Source organism: Leuresthes tenuis, unplaced genomic scaffold (genome assembly GCF_036924035.1).
Source record: "Leuresthes tenuis unplaced genomic scaffold, fLeuTen1.0.hap1 SCAF_6, whole genome shotgun sequence".
Classification (NCBI taxonomy): Eukaryota; Metazoa; Chordata; class Actinopteri; order Atheriniformes; family Atherinopsidae; genus Leuresthes; species Leuresthes tenuis.
Window position 1 is genome coordinate 15,963,295 of NW_027325360.1, and position 12,997 is coordinate 15,976,291.

Below are 12,997 nucleotides of genomic sequence, written 5' to 3' on the forward strand. Positions count from 1 at the left end.
AGAGAAACATTTTACTGCATATGGTTCTGACTTTTGCTGTGCATTAGAAATGAAGACATTTTTTAATTTGCTTTATAATATTTGATTGGTTTTACACACTGTATACATCTTTTTTTTTAGATTTTGCTCCGACTGTAGAGCATTACAACTTTGAGAACATAGATGTTAACAGAGCCTTCACGCTTCATATCATACAACAAGATACCAACAAGATGTTTATCTCCCTGCCACAGACATAAGATAAATGTATATGAATTTAAAATGAATCACCCACTCATGTCCACAGCTTTTACGGTGCATTTCCTGTTGTGTCTTTAAAAAAATTTGAGCACTTCAATAAAATGCAATGAAAATAATAAAATAATTTATCACAAATATTAAATGAATGAATATAACATATAAGGTTGTCCTGATGAGAGTCATCAACTTCTATGATACTTATACTTTAATTCAGTATGATTAATTGTATGATATTTATGAATCACTTTGATTCCTTGATTGTTCCTGATTCACACGGCTTTCGGGTAGTCTTGGCTATAATATATAGTTGTTTTTTATTAATGGATTTTGGTCAAGTTTTCTCCACGAGAGATTTTTTTTTTCTATCAAAGTACAGTACTTCAGTAATCTTGGGATGGAAAAACATCCCAGCTAAACCACATTCAAAACAAAGTAAGAAAAAACAAAACATATCTGAAAAATCTTGTGAAACCTTGCTGTGTTGTGTGCACGCATCCATTTCAAATTAAACACCCCTTACTCCTAACGATGAGGGGAAAAAAATGCATCAAATCTAGTTTCAGAGTAGAGATAGTTAGAAGAATCGAGAGAAAAGGATGGATTAACAGAAAAAGTGATGGGCTATGTGTCAGATCCAGCTTCCCACAGCAGGGCTTTGTTATTGACTAAATTTCATTCCACTTATCTAGGAGCACGTTATGACCTGCTTTTTCCGCATGGGTTGATCTCTAACCTAGATTCCTAGAGTGATGATGCACAGAAACACCAAAGAGGCTTAAGACATGCAACACATGTAATGTTCAAAGCTCGACAGAATGCACATCATTCCCAGCATCAGTTCTCTGATTGCAGCTTTACCTTACACCTGAAACCCAAGGCGCAGGTGCAAAGATGTGAAATCTGTTATATACATATGCAGATTTTTTTTTTTCTTTTTCAAATCTGCAGCTAGTTCAGAGTGATAAACTTCCAATTATTACAAATAAATGAATAGAAATGCCTACTATTGTGACATTAAACAACAATACATTCAAAGAATCTTTCGGTTGATGAGCGTCTAGTTCACAGTGTGCCATGGAACCATGAGCTCAGTGACAGTACAAATCAAATGGCAGTAATGCCAGCAAAACATAAAGCTAAAGTTAAAATGCAGGAGTCGTTTCACTTAAATGATGTTCGTCTTTTTCAACCCCTTACCTGGGGTAATTGGAACAAACACATCATAATATGCATAAGGGGGGCTGTTGATATACTTGTGCTTTTTATAACATAATCCTATAGTGACTGCTATATGTTAAAATAGAGGATGGGTTAGAAGTTGTCTGTCCTGAAGGTCTAAGCCTGTTCATTTGCTTGCAGAATGTTTGATGTAACAATGTAATTAAGATTTGACGAAAAGCTCAGACATAGGCTCTTTTTTATTTGAGTAAAATAAAAAGAATACAATTGTATATGCATCCTACAGCCTTCAGATGTTCACATCTTGAGAGGGATAACGAGTGAGTGAATAATCAAGCGAGGTCACATGACTCTTTTTTATGATTTGATGGTGCTCTGCAACGAATATGTAAATATTTGCTCCTATCTGGTGAAGTATTGATGTTCAACTGACTGGTGGGCCTGGGGTTGCAGCTCCTGTCAGACAGCATGCACCACTCAATTGTAATTAGTCCTTCTCCACTGCATGCTGAAAGCTGGCTATATACTTTATGGGGATTCAAGCCCAGGCACCAGTGTTACCAGCTAGTTCAATAGTAAATGACTCATTGACATGTGGAAAAGTGAACCCCGCAGTCTAGGTCGGGCTCTATGTATCCCACAGTGCTCTAGTTGTTTCCATCAAGACAAGGTCATTTGTCTAAATGCAGTGAAAGAGAGTAGAAGCAATCTAAATTTAGCAAAAAGAGGAAACTAACATGAAGCTATCATGTCATATCAGAGGGATAGGAAACATTTTCACATGCTTTAGTGGATAAAAATCATAGTGCCTGCTTTACTGTAAAAACATAACATTATGCAGGAGTGGAACATTTTGTTTAAATGCATGTGAGCTAATTGTCTGGTTGTTTATTTTCTAAGATTTTGTTTAAATTGCATTTTCTCTCTCTCTACACAGCTGGGAGAGACCTTCTTTTGTTCACTTTTTTCTTATATCTTTCTGATTGAAGTGTCTTCTTGCAAAGGTGTTTATCTGTTATTGATGAGCTTCATCTTTTTCCGTGTTAAGCAAGTCACATCTTAACTGAGTTACCCACTAAGGCTAGTAAAATAATGTGTGTTTGAGATTTTTGACATACAGTACACACTGCAAGGCATTTTCAGCTTTGAAAGATCAAGTGAACATTTTCAGATTAATGTAATCAGAAATCCATGTAAAATCCATGTAAACCTTGCTTGTATAGCAGCGACAGATGTCTTTATGGATATTTCCCAGTTGTGCTGATATATTACAGAAACAAGACTGACAACGGTGATCCTTTGAAACATCTGGCCATCTATCAACTCTGTGATGGATAGCGCACAAGTACGTATTAGTACACAAACATGCATCAATGGGCGAGCGTGCATCGAGGACAAGGCACATGCGCACACGACACATGCTCAAGTTCATAGAGTATCATGGAAGTTCTTATTTAACGCAGATCAAACACCCGTCCACATGCATGCACAGTGTTCAGATTTAGGCTATCCCTTGCTGCAGGGGCTTAGTTGACATCTCTGTCTAAGCTCTGCATTCTTGGCTTCCTACTATTCCCTTCATCTCCTTTTATCAACATGTCCAGCACCATAAAAAGCAATGGCCAGCCAGTGGGTTCTGCTGACCCTTGTCCTGCTGTCAGTTGTAAGAATGATAATTCGGACCAACATCTTCATGTGATCCCCAAAATCCATCCCAGTAAGCTCAACGCAATACTTATTGAATGAAACCTTCCTCATTGTAGCTGTATGTACTGTTTGTCACAAACAGGTGGCAAATCATGTAATACAGCAGTGTCAGTCTGCTTAAAAAAAATTAAAAAAAAGATTTGAACTCTGTTCACATGAATAATCTGCATCTACTGTTAAAGAGAATGTAGGAAATATTGGAGACATGCTTGTGTATTTGGATCATGATGAGTGCTTTAAGAGTTGGACTGTGGTCAAATAAACAGAATGGGTAGTTGATTATGTTTCATTGCTCCATAAGTTAACTTAAGCACACTGAGTATGTTGCAGCTGCTCATGCACCACTGACAAAATCATGTTTTTCTGAGGCGTGCATTGAAGAGATTTTACATTTGTCAGTATGTAAGTGACTGTAATGATTTGCATAGTAGCAGGAGTGACTGATGGACTTTTGAGCTTAAGTGGCTGTTGATATTCGTGGTGCACAGCATGTCAGTTATGTAAGAATGTGGTGGTTAAAGGGTTAGAGCTTAGGGCCGGGCCATTTTACATGCAGGGTGGGTAGGGGGTGGGAGATAGAGAGATGCCTGAGAGGCAGCTCATGTGTGGGACAGTGAGGGAGAGGCACACGCAGGGAAAGATGAGACGCTTAGGAGTTGCTGGTTCACAAGATCACCAGAGACAAGCCGCTGTTTCAGAGCTTGAAGCGCAGCTGGTGTGATGGATGAATGAAGAGGCTGCGCGCAAACACTGAGTGTACTGACAGCAACAGTGTGGATTAAGTGCGGTATTTAATGTACTGGAGGATGTGATCATCTCAATTGCACAAGTAACAAGACAGGATATATTTGAGGACTACAGGTGGAAGACCTGGCTGATGCACATGGAGATGAAGAGGATGTAATCTGATAACACTGGACACTGAGTTATCAAGCTGTATAATTTTCCACTCATCAGCTTTCATTTTTACAGCTTCTTCTCCAGAGGCAAACATGTGGACTTAGATTTGACATTACACATTTTCAAAAGTAAATCTCGCCTGGTTCCACATATTTAATGCGTTGTTTTGCAGGGATGGATTAGTATTAGAGGGACAAGGGTTACATTGACACAATCCATACAGTGAAACTTCAAACCAGACCTGGATATCTTGACACTGTATCTCCACTGTGTCTTTTGTTCAAATGCTGCATCTATGGAGGCTGGACACTGGCAAAAAGAGGTGGATTACAGAGTGGTAGAACTATTACATCGTGCCAGGTTGGAAGTCCTGCAGAGGTGTTTGAATCATGTGGTCCACTGAGAGCATGGAGCCAGAGAAAACACAAACCCAGAGCAGCTTGTTCAGCAAGGTGGATGTGCCAGACCATGCGCACTACATTGTTGCTTTATTTGTCTTTGTAATTGGGGCACTAGGCATCACTGGCAATGCCCTGGTTATGTTTGCCTTCTACAGGTGAGTCACATTGACTTTTCTTTTTTTAGTTTTAAAATAATTTGTGTGTGTGTGTTTGCTCTTTGTAGGGTGTTTACTTTGATCATTCAAAACTTTTGTAACCGTGACACTTCACACTTTTCTGACAGATCACACATTTAAACTGAGGCTTGTTGAAATGTTACAATCTGCTGAATGATATCATGTCTGAGGCACTATAAACATCTGAGAGATAAATATACCTGCGCCAACATATTGTGTGTGTGAATGTTCTTTTTATGGCTTCTGATCTTTATTAATACCTTTTTCTTTTGATTTAGGACATTTTCAGAAACCCCATCAGAATTTGTCAGGTTTTTTAATACTTAATTATCTGCAAAAAAGCTTTCGTATTTTAGCATTTCGGGTAAAAGGTATCTGTAGCTACACGGCTACATGAACTACACAATAAAAAGTAGCAGACTCCCTGTTGAATAATAACAAACCCTCCCTGTCTGCAGTACAATAGTGTAAAATGATATGACAATAATGTTGTTAGCATAAAGAAAATGTGCATTTCGGTATATAAATCCAATACACCGTGAAACCTAAATAATTCATTTTAGTAATACGCCACACGTGATTCAGTGTTTCTCGAGTTTTTCTTCAATGCAAACCATGTTTTGGAAATTCTGGAGAGAGTTCATGTGTCATTTGTCATGTAATATCGAGAAACTGTGACCTCTTATCTCTCTGCTAACATTGAATGTTCCTCAGAAACTGGGTCAGAGTGTATGTGTGATGTGTGTGTTCTGGGGATTGTCAGAAGCTCTTATATTCCATCTGTCCATCACTGCAGAGGGATTTGATGGAGTCTCCATCATTGCATTGCTGATAATTTGAGTTCGCTGAATCAGAAATCCTCATAATGTCATGGGTTCTGAGAAAATTGAAAAGATGTCAATGGTAAGAATCATTTTCTTAAAAAGGGGAATGCTCTAGTTTTGTACAGAAGCAAAGACCACAGCTGTGATATATCAAAACATCTCCAAAAGCAGAGAAATACGTATTCACTCAGCAAACCTGATTGTTTGGTGTACACTCTGGCTTGGGGAGCAACTAGCTTTAATTCAGGATTCACAGAAACAGTAATAATCAGTAAAGAGCTGTAGGGGCAGAGGGCAGCGTGTTGCTCAGTCAAGCTTGTAAGACAGAGTTTACACAGAGTTTACCAACTGAAATATGTTACATACTATTAATGCTAAAACTTAAACAGCCCGATATACATAAGTGATGAATTCAAACAAAATCAACTCGGTCTCAAAAAAATATCTAAAACGATCATGACCTACTTAAGAGTTCATTAACACTGAGCTCCCAGTAAAATTAAACTCCTGTCACGGTGAGTGGTCAGGGTTAGGGTTAAATACTGGCTGCCATTTAATGGCTGCCATTTAATCAAGAAGACACTGAGTAACTCTGAAAAGATTAATTAGTGAAGTAATCTCCCTGTTCATCAAAGACCAATAAAAGTCTTTTACATGTAAGTGTAGGCTTAGATGGTGGTGCGACGCACTTTTCAAAAGACAATTATCTTCCTGATTTATCTTTTTTTCTCCAGTTTTTGTCAGGAAGTTTAGTTTCAGTTGCTTTTACTTTTTGGCAACTAACTCCTTTGTAAGATTAAGGAGAAGATCGTGGTTTGGGCAGCCCAAGTTTTCATGGAAAATGACAGTAAAAACGTTCTATTGTCATATAAATAAACTGGTAGAGTCTCCATCAGCCATCGTGTCTGCCTGACACGGACATGACACATCACCAAAGTAACCAAGAGAGGAGAGGAGATGCTTGTTGCTTTAGGGTATATTGGGGATATTTTCTTGAGCATAATATTTGGACCAATAAAAAATTAGAACAAACTCTGGATATAGAGCAGGCCTTTTACGAGCTTGTTCTAATTTACTATAGTACAATAGTAAAAATTGTACATTTTTGTTCTCCTCTATACAATCATATTTGGTAGCTTTTAGTGAAACCAGATGTTTAAAAAAATGCTACATTTATAATGCTATATGAATACAACTTATTCTATAATTGTTAGCCCTGAAGTTAGAGTTTTGTTGCAAGACATCAAAGTAAATTTTTTGGCAATGGGTGTGCAGACATATTCTTTTAGAGGTACAAAGAAGAAAATAGAAGTCACATATGCCAAAAGAGGTGAAGCACTTGTCAAAGCCACAAAATATGCCAGAACCACTGGAGAACACCTGATTTTAGTTAAACTATTAAAATACTACTACTAAAAAAAATGTATCTCCATTCAAACAATGCCTTGAACTCAGCATGGTATGTTTTGACTCACATTTTCCTTATCCGTCGTTCACTCTGAAAGCCTGATAACATCATACGTTACCCAGAGAGGTAAAATCATAAGACTTTAATTAGTTCCCGATCTCAAACCAGCAACAGAGGATGGGCCTTCATGAATGCTTATTTGTGTTTTCTCATCTGTAAGACATTGATTAACTTTACACTATCATTGCAACTGTGCTGTACAATGTGTTTCTATTCAAGGTCATACGTCTGTAACTTTTTGTGTTGTGTGTGTAGCAACAAGAAGCTACGGAACCTAGCCAACTACTTCATTGTGAACTTGGCGGTTAGTGACTTCCTCATGGCTTTTACACAGTCTCCAATCTTCTTCATCAATAGCCTCTACAAGGAGTGGGTGTTTGGAGAGATGGGTAATTCTCATGTTTGCTTTCCCAGACAATAAACAGTGCTCACTTTTGGACTGTTAATACGTAGTATAACAGTTCTTTCTGTTGCTGAGCAGGTTGTATGTTTGTGTGTGCCTGTACCGTAGGTTGTAAGATGTATGCATTCTGTGGTGCCCTGTTTGGTATTTCCTCCATGATAAACCTGCTGGCCATCTCGATTGAACGCTATCTGGTTATCACCAAGCCACTGCAGACTATACACTGGAGCTCCAAACGAAGAACCACTATTGCCATCCTTCTGGTCTGGCTTTATTCTTTTGCTTGGAGTCTGGCTCCTCTGGTTGGCTGGAGTGAGTTTCCCCAAGCTGGGGGTCTTTTATTATCCTCCTCCTTCACAGGACATGGAATCAAAGCTATTTACTTGTAACACTGTACATGAACCTGTGAAAGTCAAATGAAAACAGACACATTTATATACACAAGGATTTACAGCTATAGAAAATCTTGTCAAGGCATTTATCAACTGTATATCAATTCATATTTCTGCAGCAACACAATCAACATATATTAACAGAAGCTTATCCTATGTGTAACTACTTTAATTGCCACCAATATTTGGTCTGAAATGTTGCCATCTGTGACTTAAACCTTAATTTATTTGATGTTCTTTTATCCCTCTAGGCTCCTATATCCCCGAAGGTCTGATGACATCTTGCACATGGGATTATGTTACATACACAACAGCCAATAGAAGCTACACAATGATGCTGTGTTGTTTTGTATTCTTTATTCCACTGGGGATTATCTTTTACTGCTATCTTCGGATGTTCCTGTCTATAAGGAAGACTAGCAGGTATAATGAATCTTACTTTAAGTTCTATGTCTGAAAGATTTTCCAATCTGGTAATTATGATGTGAAGTGGAGGCACCTTAGATACAGTATGTGACTTTGTATAAAAAAAATGTTGTTTAGTATCACATGAATAATGTCTTTCTAACTGCTCCCTCTATTCTACTTCAACTTCAGGGAAGTCGAACGTCTGGGGACTCAGGTTAGAAAATCCACTCTTATCCAACAGAAGTCCATCAAGAATGAATGGAAACTAGCAAAGATCGCCTTTGTTGTTATTGTAGTCTTCGTCCTCTCTTGGTCACCATATGCCTGTGTCACACTGATTTCCTGGGCCGGGTGAGAATTTTTTATGTATTTAATGTAATTTCTTTGAGTTCTTTTTTTTTCTTCTTTTTAGCATTGATAGTTATGAATAAGATACATACAAATGGTTGATGAATTAGGGTAAAAATCTGAATCAATATTCATTGTTGGGAAATGGATCACAAGATCTTAAGAGATTCTACTCAACTCGATGATGGTTCAATGGAAATTGTAAATAAGAAACATCTGCTTTGGGATATATGGCTCAAGTTGCATTCATGTGGTAGCCAGGATGCTCGTCCAGTTGTGCGCATAAGAAAAGGAAAAGAAGAAACTTCCTTGGGTAGTTATGTTGATCCAGGTTGTGCTCAGGCTGCATAAAGGCTGTAGTACATAAAACCCTCATTAGACATATAGAAACTTGAAAAAATGTCATCCTTCTCTGTATTCTCAACAAATGTTTTTCCAAGAGGAAACCAAATTGCTGATCCATATAAAGTGAGGGGATCTGGTGGGTGTGTATTTGGTACAATTATACATTACTAAGGCAGTTTAAGTTTTTTTAGCTCGCTGGCGGTCGCATCATATGTTTCGGACAGTGCCTATAAGGTAAAAGAAAGTCTTACCCTAAAAGCAAAATGAGAAGAGGTGCAAAACACACCTGACCTCACAGTTACTGCATGTGTGTGTGAAAGCATATGTCACAAGTACTGTCTGACTTCTTTAGAATAAAGACCTGCTAGACAGCCACCACTACTGTCTTTCGAACGTGTAGCCAAATACAAATACAAAAAAAAATACAAAAACAAATAAGATTCAAGGAAAAATCTTAACACCATCCTTTTGTTTGTAGTGCCAACCTCTCGCATTTCCTCAGTGTAGTATTGGTAGTCACACACTAAAACCATCACACAAACTATACTTTGAGTTGTTTTCTTCATTGTATGTGGCTGCATTGAAGCATATTTGGATAAAAATCTCTACAAAAGGGTGTTGAATGGGGCGTTATATAATATTGTGTCAGGGGGAGGCCAGTGGATTAGAGACATATAATAGAGGGTGAAGTTACTCATTTGTCCTCTGTCTTATCACAGCATTCACTAAGACACTTGTCTCTCCTGGCCATACTCTAGGTTAGTATGTAGTTATGTAATATTGAAATCGCATCTTTCCCCTGCTCATTGTCAGGAGAAGGTAGTCTTCCGCACACATGGACACACATGAGCAAACGCAATCAGATGGACTTAAACAACCCTCTCGAGCAGCTGGCACATGCTAATCCCTGACTAAATATGTCCCTTCATTATATTACAAAACACACATATACAGGAAAGGAAAAAAAAAAGTGTACTTGAGTAGTTGTGGGTATGTTGTGTGTGTCATAGAAGCAAACTACAAAAGGCTAGATGAATAGAAATTCTTGGGAATACAATGAAGAAGCATTATGTTTTTTTTTTGTCCCACTCAGCTATGCCAACATCTTGTCACCATACTCCAAGGCTGTACCTGCCGTCATAGCAAAAGCCTCCACTATCTACAATCCTATTATCTACGCTATCATCCATAACAAATACAGGTAACTGATTAGTAATTGTGTTTTTGTTTAGCTTTTTCCTCCCCTTCTCCATTGAAAAAAGTTTTAAAGAAATCATTAAGAAAATTTAAAGCAAAATAAACAAATGAATACATTGAGGCTGAGTTGCTCTATTGTTCTGTTCTTGTTCTGTACAGGATGACTCTGGCAGAGAAGTTTCCCTGCCTTCGGTTTCTGTCTCCGACCCCTCGAAAAGAGTGCTTCTCCTACTCAATCAGTGAGTCCTCTTTCAGGGACTCCATTGTCAGTAGACAGTCCACAGCTTCAAGGACTAACTTTATTAATGCCTTCCCCAGCCGCACAAATACGGTATGAAGTTCAACAGATTCTGAATTTGCTGTTAAAGTGTCTTGTTTTGCCTACAAACAATGGTTTGTAGGAATCTTGAGATTTCTCTATGTGTCTTTTTCATTCTGAATGTTTTTGGAGCCACAACCCACCATCCAAAAGAAATTAGGATGTTGGAGTCAAGTGTAAAAAACAGAATACAATATTTGCAAAAATCATAAACTATTTTTTTTTCACAACACAACACTAACACATAGCAAATGTTGAAAGTGAGACTTTTAAATATTCAATGTAAAAAACATTAGCTCAACTTGATGGCAACAATACCTCTCAAATAAAGCCGGAACAGGGCCATTTTTACCAATGTAAAGCATTCCTCTATTCTTTTAACAAAAGTCTGGGACATCTGGGAGAGGAATATTGTCCCATTCATGCCTGATATATGCCATACCTGCTCCTCCTCCACTTCCACGTTCAGCGTCGCCAGCCTACTGATCACCGGTTCTGACACTACAATTCCCAGGATTCCTCTGTTCCCATCATCATTGTCTGCACCTGTGTCCTCATCATTACCCTCATGCGTTGCACCTGTCATCCCTCTTCTTATACCCAGTGTTCATCCAGCTTCCTTGTGTAGTCTTGTTGTGTTATGTCTCAAGTCTTTGCCTTAAGAATAAAACCCTTTGAAGAATGCTAGCGTTTGTGTCCGGCGAGTACTATTTCAGTCTGACAATATAGAATTGTAGATTCTATATTTGCATTTCATGATGCACCAAAAGTTTTCAGCATACAGTCTAGAACTTTCTTGCAAAAAAAAAGTATGATTTGGATTGAAGCATATGTTACTATAAAGCCTGTGTATGCCCTTTTGCACTGATGCCTTTACAGATGTGCAAGTTACCAATTCCATAGACACTAATTAACCCAAACACTATCAGAGATGCAGTCTTTTGAAGTAAGCGCTGTTAAAAAGTGGGGCAGGAACCTTTAGTCCAGAAGACACAATGTCCATAATTTCCAAATATTATTTAAAATCTTGATTTGTCCGAGCACAGAATAGATTTCCGCTTTGCCTCAGTTAATTTTACATGAGCTTTGGTCCAGAGACTACGGTGGAGTCTCTTGATTACGTCCACATAGGGCTTCTTTTTTACATGATACAGCTTTAACCTGCATTTGTGGATGGCATGGTGAAGTGTGTTTGCAGGCGATAATTTCAGGAAGTGTTCCTGAGCTTGTTCTAAATTACATTTTACACAGGAGTCCAACTTTTTGGGGCTGGGGTTGTATTTCCTGTTAAGATTTTATCTGAAAGGCAAACAAGCAAAAAGATTAAATCTATCCACTTAGTTGATTAATCATGCAAAATAAAATGTATGTGATCTTTCTTCACAGGTTAATGGGCTTTACTAGATTTATAGCAAACATAAAGAAATAATGACTAGTTTTTATTTGGTATCTCGTTACAGATAAAGAGTACTCAAGAATTTCCTTTGCCTTATAAGGCAGGCAGCTTATGCTTGAACTTGAATTTTCATTATTTCATTTTCTCTCACACAGATATTTAAGGATGTGGAGATGGAGGCCCTGGGTAGGAATTCTGGTGATTCCTTGAGATGCATGTCATCATACAGCCAGTCTAACAGATACAGGTCTTATAAAAGACCATTTGAGCAGAGGACACTTAATACTCATAGACCAGACAAGGTGAGAAAACACAGTTCAGCAGGTGTCACAGGTGCTAAATCAGGAAACATTTGGATAATTTTTTTGTCATTATAAATGTTTCTCTGTGTGTCTGTTAACATTGCCAGCAGCCATCCACCATGAGTGATCCAATGACCTCACGCGAACACGATTTGGTTTCCAGCTCTCTATCCATCGCCACTGTCCCTCTATTAGTCCTTACCAGGAAGCGCAGCGAGAGTCTGACCAACGAAATTTCAGATGCACGTGATGAGAAAAGCAGCTTCAGCAAAAGGCTTAACAGCCACAAGAGCAACTCTTTTGATTCCCTGAATTTTGGAAAAATGCATTCCACTGACCCCAGGTCGCCTCAGAGTGTTCCACGGATAATTGTCATCAGCCCCACCTCTGAAAGCAGCCTCATCAATCATGACAGTCCCTGCTTAGAAGACAGCATCGAAGCAATGGAGAACAGTGTTTTTGTTAGTTTAAACTTCTCATCAGAAGTCTTTGAGGCAGTGAAACTACTCTCTTGACAAACTGGAAGCATAATTGTATAATTCTTTTTTGGACTACAAAACAGAGAAAGAGGACATCTGCCGATCTTTTTACAGCTCGCTGACCCATCCTGAAAATCAAAGTTATGCCTCTTTTTTTTTGACACTGAAGTGCAGAAAAATAGCTGCCATGGCAAATGAAACAATATAACCAGAATCTGGCATGAAGTGTGCAGTATTTGTCGGATCAGGCAGGGAAACGGGAACCTAAAGGGATATCATTGATTGCTGCATGCTTTTGTGAGATCACTCAAAAATTACAGCTGCTACAATATATTTTCATGAGCTTGGGGCTAAACAGGCCATATTTCAAAGTCTTTTTTTTAATCGAAAAGTTCACGAAGTCCATGAATTTAACCAATATTGTGGATTCTCTGGCAGGAAATGAAGAAAGGACATTTGCGTCTGCAATTAGACCACAATGGTTTGTGTCTGCTATTTTTCTTAAAACTGGAA

At 38.3% G+C, this 12,997-nt stretch overlaps 1 protein-coding gene across 1 annotated transcript; it reads left to right on the top strand.

Moving 5' to 3' along the window:
- Positions 1–4,415: 4,415 nt before the first annotated feature.
- Positions 4,416–12,520, top strand: LOC140309137 (melanopsin-A-like). The gene is made up of 9 exons (XM_072386965.1): positions 4,416–4,582; positions 7,151–7,284; positions 7,407–7,610; positions 7,942–8,113; positions 8,288–8,449; positions 9,885–9,992; positions 10,148–10,319; positions 11,859–12,005; positions 12,113–12,520. Exons 1-9 carry the CDS (start codon positions 4,416–4,418, stop codon positions 12,518–12,520), a joined length of 1,674 nt encoding a protein of 557 aa, XP_072243066.1.
- Positions 12,521–12,997: the final 477 nt, after the last annotated feature.